The sequence below is a fragment of the Crocodylus siamensis genome, chromosome 12 (assembly GCF_052110815.1).
Source record: "Crocodylus siamensis isolate JL-2025a chromosome 12, ASM5211081v1, whole genome shotgun sequence".
NCBI lineage: Eukaryota > Metazoa > Chordata > Crocodylia > Crocodylidae > Crocodylus > Crocodylus siamensis.
The window spans coordinates 19,879,230-19,894,801 of record NC_143406.1 but is presented as its reverse complement, the minus strand read 5'-3'; the positions used below and the strand labels follow the sequence as shown (position 1 = coordinate 19,894,801).

The window sequence follows — 15,572 nt, the reverse complement described above, 5'->3', positions numbered from 1 at the left end:
ACCCAGACAAACATACATCCACCTTCAGCTTCCTCTGTGCAAAATGACGTTTATTATTTACCTAAGGGAACTTCTACAATATCTGACTTCTCCTCAAGCCGAAGAAGGGTATATGTGCCCAAAAGGTTGCAAAGAATATAATACTTAGTTGGTCTAATAAAAAGGTATCACCTCTGAACCAAGAGTTTTGGAGCTTTCTATTCCTTTTTATCTCAGACCAATATGGCTACAAAACAGATCTGTGGACAATTTTAGTCACCTATATTCAAGAAAAACAACTGGAATAGATGCAAAAAGGGCTCTTGCAATGACTGAAGAATAGAGAGCCTAGCATGCAGGAGAAGACTAGGGGAGCCTATCTTGTTTGGGCTCACAACAGAAATGCTGAGTGAAAGTGTGACTGCCCCCTATAAATTCATAACACCAGGAAGGGAAAAGATTTATTTCAACTGAAGGACAACCTTGGCACAAAAACAGGTGAACATAAATTGGTCACAAATACATTTGGTCTGGAAACTCGAGGATAATTCTTCATCTGTGGAGCAATGAAGTTCTGGAGTAGCTTCCTAGCAGAGCAGCAATACAAAAAACAACAAAAACTAGCTGTTTTTAAGATATAGCTCAGTACATTTCTGAAAGTGCCTGCAACTGTAGGAAACTGGAATTGATGACCTAGAAGTTCCCATCCCTTCTAGTGGCACAGGAAAAGAGAATAGATATCATCAAAAAAAATCCTTCCCTTTATCTGCACACTCATTTAGCCACATTATTTTGCAATGCAGATCTCACTAGGTTTCTTTATAGTCTAAGCAGGCTCATAAAACCGAGGAGAATTCTGACCACTTACTCTCTCAGCTTCTTTTGGTCGTCTGTCAGTTTCTCTCCAGCAAAAGTTAGGTGGTATGTTCTCCACACATATTTCCTGCAAAAATCAGAATTTGGCGAGTTAAAGGACAAAAGGAACAGCAGTTAATTAAAAAGTAATTAAACATTAATTAAAAAGCAGAAGCAGAAAAGGGACAAGCAAGCGATATATGACTCAGTGAGTACAACTGAAGCTTTCTGATCAGCCAGGTCAGGTAAGCACTGAATTCTTGCTTTGTGCAGTTTTTTTTTTCCATGGTTCTGGTGCTAATCTCAAATTGCAGTTGGACGTTCAGCCTATCTTGCACAGGCTTTTCCTAAGCCCCTGAAAATACTTTACTTTACTAACTAATCATCAGCAGGCAATTCTTCCAGTTTCATCAAACACCAGCAAAACTAAGAAACAGAAAATTCTCAAAATTTGAGAGTCAAAAAGAAAGTAGAATGGTGACTGCTATATGCAGCCCTTACTGCAGAAGAAAGAGGGTAGTGCTGAAGTTTAGACTGCCCACAGCACAACACCTTGCCTTTCTTTGAGAGTCCCACCACTTACCAGCTAACATGCTGTATGCCTCCTTCCCGCTCCTGTTTCAGCTGCACATACCGCTGGATGGCTTTCTTCAGGTCCTGGACACTGGCATTCTGTACCACTACTACAGCTGAAGGGGAGAAGACTTGCAATTAACAACACTAGGAGATGTGCTCTGAAAGAAGGCAGAGCTCCAGGCCCTACCCTTACCTGCTAGAAGCTGCACTTTATAATAGGAGCTATTTTATGCCACAGCCACTCCAGAACCCAGCCTGAAGACAGAACTTAGAGGGCACCAACCCAACTGAATAGCTGAGGGATGAAACATAGCTAAGTCTTCCTGTCTGGGTCAGTCTTCACAAAGGAGGTTGCTGTACAGCAGGGGTGAGCAAAATATGGCCTGTGGACTCCATCTAGCCTGCGGGGCCCCTAGAAAGATTTAGAAAATTAAAATGCACTTGTCCTTGGTTCCCATCAAAAATGACAGGAACAAAGGGCAGTAGGACCCAGGGGAATCCTCAGCAGGCTCCTGCTACAGCAGGCCCCCCAGCTGGAAGCCGCAACAGGGGGAGAAGCTCAGGTAATGGTGGGGGGGGCAGGGAAGGAGCTGGTGCAGAATGCAGGGAAGAGAAGCCTCTCCCCAACCCCGTGGCCAGCACTCCCTGCTGCAGCTGCTCGCAGCATGCGCAGGGCTGTCCTGAGTAGGCACAGACAGCCCCACATGGGGCTGGCAGTGGGGGCGGGTTAGAAGCTGGTGCGGAGCATGGGAAAAGCAGCTCCTCACCCACCCGCCGCACTGCAGCTGCTTGCCACCTGCCTGGGGCTACCTGTGCCTGCTCAGGACAGCCCTGCGCAAGCTGTGAGTGGCTGCAGCAGGGAGCGCCTGCAGCAGGGAGCGCAGACCACAGGGCAGGCAAGAGGCTGCTCTTCCCCACGCTCTACTCCAGCTCCTTCCCTGCTGGCGAGCAGGGGATCAGGGCTGTGCACTGCCCCCAGCCTGTACCATGGAGTTGGGGAGGCACTGGGAGTGAGTGGGCATGGGAACACAGGGCTCGCACCGGTGTCCCAAGAAGGCCCAGAGCAGGGCAGCAGGGGTACAGGGTTCCAGCCAGCAGGGGCTCTATGAAGCTGGGTCAGCTCCCCCCTCTCCCTGCTGGTGTAGCCCAGCCCAGCTCCACAGACCCCTGTCAGCCTGCGCCCTGCTCTGGGCCCCACCAGTGCTGGCCCTGGGACATCAGTCCCAAGACATTGGGACATTGTTCCCAAGATGGTGACCGGGGGCAGGGCACATGTCAAGGGGCGGGGCTACCCTTGCAGCCCTCGACAGCTTGCCAAAACTCGCCCTCCGCCTTAAATAATTGCCCACCTCTGCTTTACAGCCTTTAGCTCCAATCTCATATGTTTGATAGAGGCAGGACTGAGGTGAAGGACCAAGTGCAAAATCATTACAGAACACTGTCAGTAAGTTGTATTTCTGCTTGTCACCAAGGTAGGGTATTAATCAGGTACGTCACCCAATTACGCACCTACTATTCTAGCTCCCAAGTACTTCAGGGTGCTGGACTGAGGTTCCTAGAATTTTACCCCAGCCATCTCAGTCCACTCAATGCACCAAACCGCAACTGCCCACCTTGGATCACATATATAATTTCTCTTCCACTTGCTCGAAGGTGTCACCATATAAGTGGGGTACATGGCAGATCCTTTAACCTTTCATGCTCCCTCATGTGCCCCTCCCCGCAGTTGTTGATTGGCACAGGGAGAGCCCACTGCTCCCTCCTAGTCGGTAGGAAAATGAAAACCATGGTTTTAATTATGGTGTGTTTTTTGCCTCCCCACCAGCCAGCAACAAGCATCAGGGCCACTGGGGCCCCTCAGCCAGTCAACGGCAGGAGGCAAAAATGGTGCCAACTACGGGTACAGTGATAAAGATTTTTTGGGTTGATAGTGATGGCCAATTAGCAACAAGCCATATTGGCTGACACTGATCCAATTGCCTATATGCAGCCCAACAGCTTGGAAAGCAGCGTCAAGCTGTTAAGTCTGTTGCCAGAAAGGGGCATGGGGGGGCAGAACAAGGCCCCTACGGTGAGGGATGGAGTGCGACTGGGGCAAGAGCAGAGCCAGACACTGCGTGCACCCCTGGAGGAGGCATGGCACAGCACGTGCTTCCTGGATGGGTGCATGGCGTGGCACTAGGCTCTTTCCAGCGGTGGGGGCCACCTGCGTGCTGCACTGCTCCCCACAGATAGGCTGCGCTCTTGGCCACCTGTGTGCTGCACTGCAACTGTGTGCATGCATGCAGCATGCATCGGCGACATTACTGCTCACAGCAGCCAAAAAAGCCGTTTGCCAATAACGCCAATTTTCCGTTTATCGATTTATACACCAATATTGTTTATACACCAATATACTACTGCACCTTTATTTAAAACTGCAGTTTGTTCCTCACCACCAATCAGGAGCAAGCTGCAAGTGTGGTCCCTGCACCAATCGGGGGAAGGGGGGAACCTGCAAAATTAAGGAGCAGCAATGCACCCCACTTGTGCAGTGAATTTAGTAGGTCCCTATCTACGGATCTGACCCCAGCTCTGCTTGGCTTTACTACTAGGGTGAGGATATCTGCCTGTCCTGATGCCAAGGGCTTACCAACTAATATGCATTTCAGTTAAAACATCTCCTTCCACTCCATGTCTGTGCAGTCCTCCAGTGTTTTCGGCAGGTGCTGCAGAGCACTCAGACATGCTGGAACTCGGCGGGAACTGGACCGAACATTACCAATGTGCAAGCTCTTCAAGAGCAAGCATATTTAACGTACCACATGATGTAAGGCTGCCCCAGGGCAGTGGGAGCAGGAAGGCAGACGCTGCCCCTGCACAACGCCCACAGGTTAGCATCCCCGTCTCAACACCACGTGTCCCTACGTGCGCGGTGCTCACCCATCCCCACAAAGCCAGCACAGCCCACCTGAGGCCGGACAGCCCCCAAGCAACCCCGGCAAGGGCAGCGTCAAAAGGACTCACGCATCACTTCCTCGTCGGCTTTGCACACGCGCACCGTCATGGCCTGGCCGTACTCCAGCGCGATCTGGGAGTTGATTTCCTCCGGGGTGACCTGCCCGGGGCAGAAGAACAGCGGCCGCGCCCATGAGTCCTGGCCCCGGCCCCCCAGCGGCCCCCTCGCTCCGGGCGCTTCCCTGCAGCGGTGGGCTGTGCCCAGCACCCGGCCCCTCCGAGCCGCTAGGAAAGGCCACGACGCCGGGCGCCCTCGCAGCGCGGGGGACGCGGCGCTCGGGGCCCACCTGCACGGGGAGGTCGCACAGCAGCGGGTCCTGCACGAGCCGGACCAGCCCCTCCTGGAAGAGCTCCAGCACCTCTGCGTGCGCCAGCTCCTCCTCCTCCTCCTCCTCCTCCTCCTCCGCCGCCGCCGCTGCCGCCGCCGCCTCGGCGCCGCTTCCGGCCGCCGCCGCCATAGCGCGGACCGCGCGGGGCTCGCGGCAGCCGGACCGGATCCGCCGGAACTGGCGGCGCGGGGCGGGACTCTCGCGGCGTGGCGCAGAGATGCTGCTTTTCTGCCCGGCCTGCGGCAACGTGCTGGTGGCTGAGGAGGGGCCGCGTTGCCACCGCTTCGCTTGCACCACGTGTCCCTACGTGCGCAACGTTACGCGCAAGGTAGCGCCCCGCCTCGCCCAGCTCCTGGGTGCGCGCTCGCGCTGGCCGGGGCCGGCGGCGGGGGCTCGCGGCCGACGCGGTGTAGCAGCCGCCGGCGCTGCGGCCGCTCTTCGCTGCGCCGGGGTGCGGGGAGCGGGGAGTCGGTGAGACGCGGGCGGGGGGCCGAGCACGGGGGCTGCAGGCGGCTGAGTTTTCCGGGCGTCTCCAGGTGACCAGCAGGAAATACCCGAAGCTAAAGGAGGTGGACGACGTCCTGGGAGGCGCCGCTGCTTGGGAGAACGTGGATTCCACAGCAGGTGAGAGCCTGGTAAGGGCGGCGCCGGGCCCGGGCCCGGCCTCGTCTGCCCTGTTGCTCGTCGCCCCCGCACGAAAGGCTGCTGGTGAAAGGTGTCGCTGGTGCTTCCTGCCCAACGGTGCCTTCGGCTTCAGCCGGCTGCCCCAGGCTGTTGTCAAGAGCCCAGTGCCTTGCTGCAGGCATGCTGAGCAATCAGCTGTGCAAGAGAAGCCACTGCCTTGAGTAGGTGGGAGAACCAGTCTGCATTGGGCTGCCCTTCAGGAAGACGGATCTTGAAGCAACACAAGCTGTGTTTCTTCCACGCAGGGACAGTGAGAACTCATGCTGCTGTGAGGGATGGTTCTTGGGCCACAATACTTGAAACAATCGAAGGGCCACGTTTATCCATTCTTCTGCCCGCTAAGCTCCGCATGCATGCTACACTGCTGTCTTTCTGGGTCACTAAGCAGCTTGAAATGATGATTCCGAGAAACGTGAACAGCTCCCTCTGTCTCGTCTTCTTATGATGTTATTTTAAAGCTTGGCAGTGATAATTCACTTGATTTCTTATGGCTCCAAGCAGTAGTGGAGGGATTTGTGGCCAGCATGTTAGCCACAAACCATGGATTGGAGACCACAGTTTGACAAAATGCCCCAACTTTGATTATTTTAGTATGATCGTAGCAAGATGAAGAGGCCACAGAAGTGAAGCCTGGCCCAGTTGAGAGCGGGACCTAGAAGTTTATTCAAAAAAGGGAATTGGATTGAGTAGAGAAATTTTACCATTGCTTTTGTGAGTTAGGGAAAAGGAATAAAGGGGAAAGAAAGACTAGAAAACAGAGAGCATTAATAGTGTTTGGTAGTTCACAAGATAAATGCGCACCCCCTTTTAGAAGGGCTGCATATGACAGTCATGTACAAAACAAATGTGATGTTTAGATACAACGTAAGATGTTATCTATCAAAGATGGATAATTTTGTGTAAAGCCTGCAGCTGGAATCTGCTGTGGATTCAGAAGCAGAGTTTGAAGTCCTACACACATTTTGGCCTGTGAATTGACATAGAAAATGGAATTCATCTCCCTCTCCACCCTGCGTGCCTTATCCTTAACCTGACATGTCTGCCTCTCTCACCTCCTAACAGAAGAGAGAAGACCACGTGACGCCAAAATTGCACTGTGGCAGTATTGCTGGTCCTGGTTGCTTTCATGAAACTGCTGTGATTTCTGTGCTAGCCCTTCTCTACTCCTAGCTCTGAGTGGGACTTGCTTTCTGCTGATCTCTAGTCTGCAGGAGATATGCTGGCCTTTTGGTAGCCAGTGTTATTCAGATCCCCTGCAACTCTTAAGAAACTAGATGGTCCTCACTGATTTTTTTTTTTAATCAGTTGATGTAATGGAGTGTGCTCAAGGACAGGAAATGTCCTGTGTTAGAGATCCTACCCCTAAAGTTCCATTAAGTTTTCTCAGCGCTTAAAGTTGGACAGAGGGATTTTGTTTGTAAGCGCTCCATCTCTTGGGTTGATGGTTTGTGCAAGGTTGAATTTAACTAGAACCTACCTATACCCCTCTGTGACATAAGGAAGAATTGCTCTACCAAGCTCACTTTACTTCTAATATTTCTTTTTCAGAACCGTGTCCCAAGTGCGAACATCCACGTGCCTACTTCATGCAGATTCAGACCAGATCAGCTGATGAGCCTATGACCACGTTTTATAAATGTTGTAATGCTCAGTGTGGCCACAGGTGGAGGGATTAACTTTCCTATCATATATGTTAGTTCCTGTTTGTTCAAAACAAAACAAAAAATCTAAAAAAGCATCTCCATCTGGTGTTCTGTTGAATGTGAAATGCTAATTATAATATAATAAAGGGCTTAGTCTGTCTGTCTATCTGTAACGCTTTTGGGCAAGTGTGTGTGTGTGCAGTTTTAAACTGGGCACATTTCTGTCTCCCAGAAGGGAGAAAAAAATGGTGCCAACTTTAAGATCACAGCTTTTGTAGATGTTTCCCTGCAGCTGTGTAGGGCACCTCCTCCAATGGGGCTGCGGGGGGTAGACTGGGGCTGGGCTGACTAGGAATGCAGTGCAGCATGGGCAGGGGGACCAGGAGCGCTGTGCTGTGCAGCAAGGCAGGGAACAGCGCTGGGGGGGGCTACAGCCCCCCAACGTTCACCTTATCCCCTGGACCTGCCCCTCCCAGCACTGCCACCTGTACGCAAGGTGGAGTGCAGTGCACATGGATGGCTGCAGGAACACAGGCAGCAGCAGCTCCCTCCTGGTCAGTGGGGGGAGGGAGTGAGAGCTATGGCTGGCTTGGGAGAGGGGAAGAGGGGGGCAAAGGGGGCTGCCTCAGTGTGATGGGGAGGTCCTGGGAGGGGAAGCTGTGTCTGTGTGCGTGCACATGTCTGCGTCTGCACTTAAGTGCATGTGTGTGCACATCTGCATGTGTGCTCATTTGTATGCACATCAGGTCATCTGTATGCATCTGCTTCTGTGTGTGCATGTCTGCATGCATGCATTTCTGTTCATTGCAGGGAGACTGTGTTTGTGTCTGTGTCCATGTGCAGAGAGTGAGTGAGTAGAGTGTCTGTCTGTGTGTGTGCATGTGTCTGTGCATGCATGTGGCAGTTCATGTGTGCATGCCTGTGTCTGTTCATGCCAGGTGGGAAAGTATGTTTGTGTCTGTGTGTTCATGTACAGAGAGTGTGAGTAGAGTGCATGCCCAACTGTGGATGTGTGTGCATGTGTTTCTGTGTGCATGTGTGTGTGCATGCATGTATCTGTTCAGGGCAGGAAGAGTGTGTTTGTGTCTGCGTACAGAGTGAGTAGAATGCACGCCCGTTTGCATGTGCATGCATGTGTCTGTTTATGGCAGGAGGGAGAGTGTGTTTATGTCTATCCATTTGTAGAGAGTGAGCGAATAGAGTTCATGCTCAACTGTGCGTGTATGTGTGTGCGTGCAAGTGTCTGTGTTCCTGGCAGGGAGAGTATATTTGTGTCTGTGTGTCCATGTGCAGAGAGTGAGTGAGAGTAGTGTACAAGACTGTGTGTGTGTGTGTGTGTGTGTGTGGCCATAGTGGGATGGGGTTGGGAGGGGAGCAGGGAGAACAGGCAGGCATGGCCCAGCTTCCCCCACCAGCACCAGGAGGGGAAGGGGCCCTCTTCTCCCTTACCCCATTCTAGCTCCCATGGGGGTAAGGGAGCCTCCAGTTTTGTGTTTGCCCAGGGCCCCAGTATACATTAATCCACCTCGGGGCACGGGTATCTTTGTGTCTGCGTCCATGGCAGGAGGGAGAGTGTTTGTGTCTGTGTGCACAAAGTGAGTGAGTAGTGTGTCTGCATGTGCACGTATGCATGTGTATGTGTCTGTGTGTGTCTGTGTTCCTGGTAGGGAGAGGTTTTTTTTGTGTCTGTGTCCATGTGCAGAGAGTGAGTGAAAGTAGCGTGTGCCCATCTGTGTGCATGTCTATGTGTGTATGTTAGTCCATAGCTTGATGAGGGGGCAGGTATGTGCCTCCCCCAGCCCAGCACAGTCCCTCTAACCTCCTTTGCCAGCACCAGGAGGGTTAGGGGCCCTCCCCCTCACCTCCCTGCTCATGTGGGGGTGAGGGAGCCTCCAATTTTGTGTTTGCCTAGGGCCCCAGTACACATTAATCTGCCCCGGACGCAGGGCTGGACAGGGAGTAGCAGGGGCTGTGGGCCTGGACACAGTGTTTGTGTGTGTGGGTGGGGGGTGGTTGCATGTGGCTGGATGTGGAGCGGCAGCAGCATGGGATGGGGAGTGGTGGTGGTAGCCACGTACAAGCTTCCCCTGCTTCCTGGGGGGCAGCGGTGGTGGGTGGTGGTGCTCCATCCCTCCCCCTCCCCCCCATCTCCCCCTGTCATTCTTGACAGGCAGTTGGCTAGTATGAAAACAAATGTCCTACATTCTAGCTGTTGTGTGGTGTTGTGATTGAAGTTGCTTGTATTCTCTATAACCTGATGATCAAGGGGCAGGTTGTAGCTGACAGGCACACAGTGCAGATTTTTCTGAAAGCAAATATCAGAGCAGACAACTGATCGTGTTTTTGAATCATGTGCAAAAACTTATTTAACCAGAGCTTCTTGCCATAGTTCTAACTCTTCTGTCTTCTGGGGATTCATTACATAAGTTGTATTGCTAACTTCAGTAATAATCTCTGGTCTGAGGCTAAGTATTGTTAGTGCTGATCAGTGTGTAGAAAGGAAATGGTCAATTGAAATTTGGAAGTGGTGCAAGCGTTTGAGAACGTGCGCCTCTGTGGTTAATTGTGAACTTTCTGATTAACAATTAATTCACAATTAATTGTGTTACTTACTGATATTTCATAGCATCTAGAAACCCCAGTCAGGATCATTGCCTTGTGCAGAGATTTATCCAGGTACTCTGAAAAGATTGTCCTTGCTTCAGATTACTCACACACTAAGCGGACAAAATCAGTTGAAGCAAAAGCAATGCAACTTATGTTCTGTATGTTCAGAGTGACATTCCAGCCAAGAGAAGCAAAAGCAGCTAAGGAAGTGAATGTGGTACTGGGGGGAGAGAGGATGCAATGGGACTTATGCCTTCTTGCAGCACCCTTGTGGAGGCTGTTGTACTATGAGGACCAGGTGGTGCCTCACCCCTGTCATGAAATCTACAGAGGATGCCACCTAGAAGGTTCAGAAGCAGCCAAGGCATGGGACCTCTAGATGTCATAGATTTCAGAGACATTAGGGCTGGAAGGGATCTCAGGAGATCATCGAGTCCAGCCCCCTGCCTAAAGGGCAGGAAGTCAGATAGGGTCAAATGATCCCAGCAAGATAAGTATCCAAACGCTTCTTAAAGGAGTCCAGAGTAGGTGCTTGCACCGCATCTGGAGGGAGCCTACTCCACGCCTTGGGGGCTTGGACAGTAAAGAAGTTTTTCCTTGTGTCCAGCCTAAAACAGTCTTGAAGAAGTTTGTGACCATTGGTCCTTGTCATCCCTTGGGGCGCTCTGGTGAACAGACCTTCCTCCAGGTCCTGATGCACACCCCTGATATAGGCTTCCACCAGATCACCCCTGAGCCTGCACTTTTCCAGGCTGAAGAGTCCCATGGCACTCAGAAGCAAGGCCTATTCTCCTGTCCTCTGATCATGTGCATGGCTCTCCTCCAGACTCTCTCAAGCTTCTCCACATCCTTGAATTGTGGGGCCCAGAATTGGATGCAGTACTCCAGCTGTGGCCTCACCAAGGCCGAGTACAGCAGGAGGATGATATCCTGAGACTTACTTGAGAAGCATCTCCTGTCCTCTGATCATGTGCATGGCTCTCCTCCAGACTCTCTCAAGCTTCTCCACATCCTTGAATTGTGGGGCCCAGAATTGGATGCAGTACTCCAGCTGTGGCCTCACCAAGGCCGAGTACAGCAGGAGGATGATATCCTGAGACTTACTTGAGAAGCATCTATGGATGCAAGCCAGAGTTTGGTTTGCTTTACCAGCTGCAACATAACATCAGCTCTTGTTTATCTTGTGGTCAATCATGACCCCCAAGTCCCTTTCAGCCATGGTGCTAGTGAGTGTAGCACTACCGAGCCTATAAGCAAGCTGCAGGTTTGTTTCCCCCAAGGTGGAGTACCTTACATTTGTTAGTATTGAATATCATCAGATTTGTATCTGTCCACCTTCAGTCTATCCAAGGCAGCCTGGATCACCAGCTTATCCTCAGCTCTGGATGCTCTACCCCAAAGTTGGTGTCATCGGCAAACCTGGCCAGTCCACTTCTGACACCAGTATCCACGTTGTTGATAAATACGTTAAACAGGAAAGGTCCAAGGACGGAGCCTTGGGGGACAACACTGGTCACAGAGCACCATGATGATTCACTTCTGTCGACCACCACTTTGAGTCCAGCCTTGGAGCCAATTCCCCAGCCATCAGATTGTGATGTAGCCAAGGCCACAGCTGGCCAATTTTTCCACAAGGAGATCGTGGGACACCAGATCAAAGGCTTTTTTAAAGTCCAGATGTATGAAATCAATCTCTTCTCCCTTGTCCAGATGATATGTCATCTGATCATAGAAGGAGATGAGATTGGTCAGGCAAGACCTAACCACAATAATCCCATGCTGGCTGTCCCTCAGGATGTTGCCATCAGCCAGCTTGTCAAGAATGGTCTCTTTGAATTTTTTTTCTAGACTCTTTCCAGGGATTAAGGTCAAGCTGATTGGCCTGTTTATGTTCTCTGGATCTACTTTCCTCCCTTTCTTGAAGATAGACACCACATTGGCCTTTTTCCCAATCTTCAGGTACTTCACCTGAGTGCCAGGAGTTTTCAAAGGTCTTTGCCAGTGGCTGGGCTATAACTCCTGCCAGCTCCTTAAGTACTCTGGGGTGCAATCTGTTAGGATTTGCTGACTTGAAGGTGTCCAGCCTCTCAAGGTGTTCCTTTACAAGGTCTACACCGATGCTGGGTATAAATTCATGCTCACCCTGGCTGTCCCACATCTTGCTAGGCAAGGCAGTCCCTTTGGGTTGATGGAAAAAAAGATGCAAAATATCCATTAAGCAAGTTGGCTTTTTCCTGGATGTTGGTTGTCAGTTGTCCCATTTGGTTTAGCAGGGGTCCAATGTTACCCTTACTTTTCTTCCAACTCCCAACATATCTAAAAAAGGACTTTTTGTTGTCCTTGATATGTGTAGTCAGGTGGAGTTCGGTTTCAGCCTTGGCTTTCCTGGTTCACTCCCTACAGGTACGGACTAGTGCAGAATACTCCTCCTCTGTGGTGATTCCTATCTTCCATCCTTTATAAGCCTCTCTTTTTTGGCGTAGGAGGTCCATGGGTTCCCTGCTGAGCCAAGGGGGTGGCTGTGCCCTTTTGCTACCTTTCTTCCGAGATGGGATGGACATCTCTTGTACTTCCAGGATTGCTCCCTTAAGGATCAACCACTCCTCTTTGACTCCTCTCCCTGTTGAGTCATGGCCCCTTAAGGGCCTCAACAACAAGCCTCCTGAACTTATCAAAGTCAGCTTTCCTAAAGTTGAGGACTTCTGTATTGCTGACTGACTTGCCAGCTTTGCGATGGATAGTAAAACTGATCAACTCGTGGTCACCGTCTCCCAGCTTTCCTTTAATTTTTAGGTTGCTGACTAGATCACCCCCTTTGGCCAGTACCAGGTCCAGCAGCGCTTTACCTCTTGTTTGTCCATAGACTTCTTGGGTCAGGTAGAGCTTGTTCCACACACGAGGAAGCTTTGTAACTGTTTGGATTTGGCTGAGTGCTCTTCCCACAAGATGTCCGGGTAGTTGAAGTCTCCCATGACAACCATGCACCGAGAGCATGTAGCTTCAGCCAGTTCCCTGGCGAATTCTTGGTTGAGCTCTTCTTCCTGGTTAGGGGGTCTGTATTAGACTCCTACCATTGCATCCCCTGTGTCACGTTCCCCATGTATTTTAACCCATCGAGTTATGTGATGCTCAACCACCTTGGGCCCCCCGATGTGTCATGACATTCTTTTAAGGGTGCTTTGGAATGCCATGCATATTAACACTGCTAGCTGTGCAAACACTTACTTGTGATTCACAAGGTAACCCCAGACATTTTGCATAGGAATCCATAGTGTAAAAATATTCAGAATAGTTGTGGTCTTTTTGAGGTCTTTGCAACAGAAGAATTGCTCTATTAATTTCTGCTTAGCCAAAAGACATGTGACAGCTAAGAGCTGGCATCTTCTGAAGGTTACCTTGAGTCTAACAGGGTTGAGAACTACCAACACTATTCTAGACATTCAGATTTTGTAATTTTGACAGAACTCTTTCTGCCTTGGCATCAGTGACTGCTCATTCCAGTTCTTATCTTCTACCCGTTCACTTTTCTCCCCCTTGGCTTCATTCTACAGCTTCCCCATTACTCTCCCCCACTTCTTTCATTTTCTTTCCAGTTCAGTGTGGTTTTGGGGGGAAAATGTGGTACTTTCTGGTTGCTACTGTCACATTATTTGCTCTGGTTATATTTTCAAATATTTCTCTCACTGTCATTTTGTATGACAAACAACAGCTCTTTGGGGGCAGAGACCATCTGCTACTCTGTTTGTGTATCCTCTTGGTGAGTCTTTGACAATTACAATAACAGAAATGATTGATAAACAGAGATGTGGGGTGCTTTATTTTTGTGTTGGAAATTTTCCATTTCCAAAAATTCATTGTTTCGTGAAATTCATTAGTAACAATGAATGGATGACAATACAATATTAGGCAAGCTTGGCAGTCTCAAAGTTGTAATTAATGATTGTCTGGTGATTATCCCTAGGAAGTGTGTGCGAGAGTACACATATGTTTTATTGATTTGTAAACAGGAGGGTAAATACACTCACATAATAATCCCAACCAAAAATCAAGTTATGAATTCACCTAATTGGCTGTGCAGGTCAAATGAAAACCAAAGCTAAGATCCTAATTTTGTCTCAGACTGCAAGTGAAAGCAAAAGTAAAACTAAAACTGTGATTAATTTTTGTTTCACTTTCAATTAAGCAAACACACAGCAGTGTCACATTTCATTTCTTGAGTTGGGGAAGTTGGAAGCATTTGTATTAAGATCTGTTAGGTTTTTTATTGCTTTTGGCTTGAAATAGTCATAATAATGCCTAATCAGAAAAAATAGCATGTGGCATCATTATAGTGAAGTTGAAGCCACTGAAGGAAAGAAGAATGTTGGTAGATGTAAATATTGCAGGCAGGAGTATGCTAACAATGCAACAAAAATGAAAACAAAAATTAATAATATGTAGAAACTGTCCTGAAAGACTGCAAGCCATATACAAAAAACTTATACAACGAAGAGGTGGAACATCATCTGAGAAAAGCCTACTTCAGGAATCCTGTGTAAGTAAACATATTAATATGTTAAGCAACACATGGTATAGACTACCATCTATATTGTTTTAAAATATTATGACTTTAAAAAGTTGTTAGTGGAACTCTGGACTATTTATTTATATATTTATTTATTTAACATATCTGTATCCTGTTTTTCTGCTTACACTAAGCACCAAAGTGGCTTAGGTTTAACAATATATTTTTTTAAATTACATAAAACATAAATAGTTAATTATTTCAACCCAGCGGAGGGAGCTTATTCCTCAAGCTGATGGCAGAGGCCAGATTATACTTCCCTTTGGCTCTGCAGTCCCAGGGCAACTGAGCAGCAAGTTGAGCAGCAGAGGCTTCTTCATGGTAGGGAGACGGGAAGCAAGTTCCCTGCCACTTCTCCTGATGGATGAGGCCAGACTAGAATAGGCCAAAATAAAAATCTTTTCCCCCTTTTGTTGCAGGAACTTGGTAGCTCAAGTGAAATAGCAGGTTTGCAGAAAAAATGGATAATGAAAATGTTGAGCTGCCAGGTCTGGGGGAAGAAGCAGGATCCTCGCTTTCAAGATTGCTGTCACCAGATATGTGATTCAGCATGAGTAGCTGTTCAAGACAGTCAAGCTTTTTATCAAGTGTTGTGTACAAAATGTCAAAAGAAGATCAAGAAAAAGCAGATGGGATATTAGCTTGAGCTATAATTGCAAGTGGTACACCTCTTTCCATAAATGAAAATCAATACAGGAAGGAACATTATAAACTAATTCGCGCATCATATAAGTTACTGTCACGTTATTGCTTATCACATTCTGTCTTAGAGAGAGTATGACAGAGTTCAAACAACGGTTATTCAAAGGATTGGTGAAGCAGAATCACTGATCCTGATGTGAGATGGATAGACTGATATACAAGGAAATGCATTATTGAACATTAAGTTCAACGAACCAATATTCCCGAACATGTGAACCAATATTCCTGAAAGCAATTGCCATCAAATCTTCTCATCGTACAGGTGAATACATTGCCAAATTACTGAGAGAAGAGATTGAAAGTGCAGGTCCCTGCAGGGTACAAGCCCTTGTGACTGATAATGCAAGTAATATGAAAGCTGCATAGCAAATATTAAAGGCAAAATATCCTCATTTAATAGTATTTGACCGTCTTGCTCATAGGTTGAATCTTTTGGTGAAGGACATAGTAAATGTGAATACAATGAAGACAATATTGGCAAACTGCAAAGCGATTGTGAAGGTATTCAGCAATAATCATGTTGCTAATCAGACTTTAAAGAAATTACAGAAAGAGAAGCAGGGGAAGGAAAGTGCACTTTTATTGCCAGGGGAAACTAGATGGGGCTCGGCTACAAAGTGTTTACACAGTTTGCTG

At 48.8% G+C, this 15,572-nt stretch overlaps 2 protein-coding genes across 15 annotated transcripts in view; one reads left to right on the top strand and one right to left on the bottom strand.

Moving 5' to 3' along the window:
• Window positions 1–4,865, bottom strand: part of SNRNP25 (small nuclear ribonucleoprotein U11/U12 subunit 25) — a 69,685-nt gene extending 64,820 nt beyond the window's left edge. For all 14 annotated transcript variants that reach the window (XR_016438732.1, XR_016438733.1, XR_016438731.1 and 11 more), the window contains exons 1-4: window positions 4,695–4,865; window positions 4,417–4,507; window positions 1,418–1,523; window positions 848–922 (exon numbers count right to left, since the gene is read on the bottom strand). Coding sequence is in view for 6 of the 14 variants with exons in the window: in XM_090024295.1 (XP_089880421.1) it covers window positions 848–922; window positions 1,418–1,523; window positions 4,417–4,507; window positions 4,695–4,865 (443 nt within the window). In the remaining 8 variants the exon portion in view is untranslated. The remainder of the gene's footprint in view (window positions 1–847; window positions 923–1,417; window positions 1,524–4,416; window positions 4,508–4,694) is intronic.
• Window positions 4,822–7,236, top strand: POLR3K (RNA polymerase III subunit K). Its single transcript, XM_090024298.1, has 3 exons — window positions 4,822–5,064; window positions 5,273–5,360; window positions 6,969–7,236. The coding sequence occupies exons 1-3, from the start codon at window positions 4,954–4,956 to the stop codon at window positions 7,094–7,096; spliced, it is 327 nt and encodes a 108-aa protein (XP_089880424.1). The 5' UTR covers window positions 4,822–4,953; the 3' UTR covers window positions 7,097–7,236.
• Window positions 7,237–15,572: the final 8,336 nt, after the last annotated feature.

Excerpts from the sequence above, each read along its gene's own strand:
- POLR3K (XM_090024298.1), top strand. The coding sequence starts at position 4,954 with ATGCTGCTTTTCTGCCCGGCCTGCGGCAACGTGCTGGTGGCTGAGGAG. Across the intron at positions 5,065-5,272 it reads TGCGCAACGTTACGCGCAAG|GTGACCAGCAGGAAATACCC; the intron begins GTAGCGCCCCGC and ends GGGCGTCTCCAG. Across the intron at positions 5,361-6,968 it reads GAACGTGGATTCCACAGCAG|AACCGTGTCCCAAGTGCGAA; the intron begins GTGAGAGCCTGG and ends TTTCTTTTTCAG.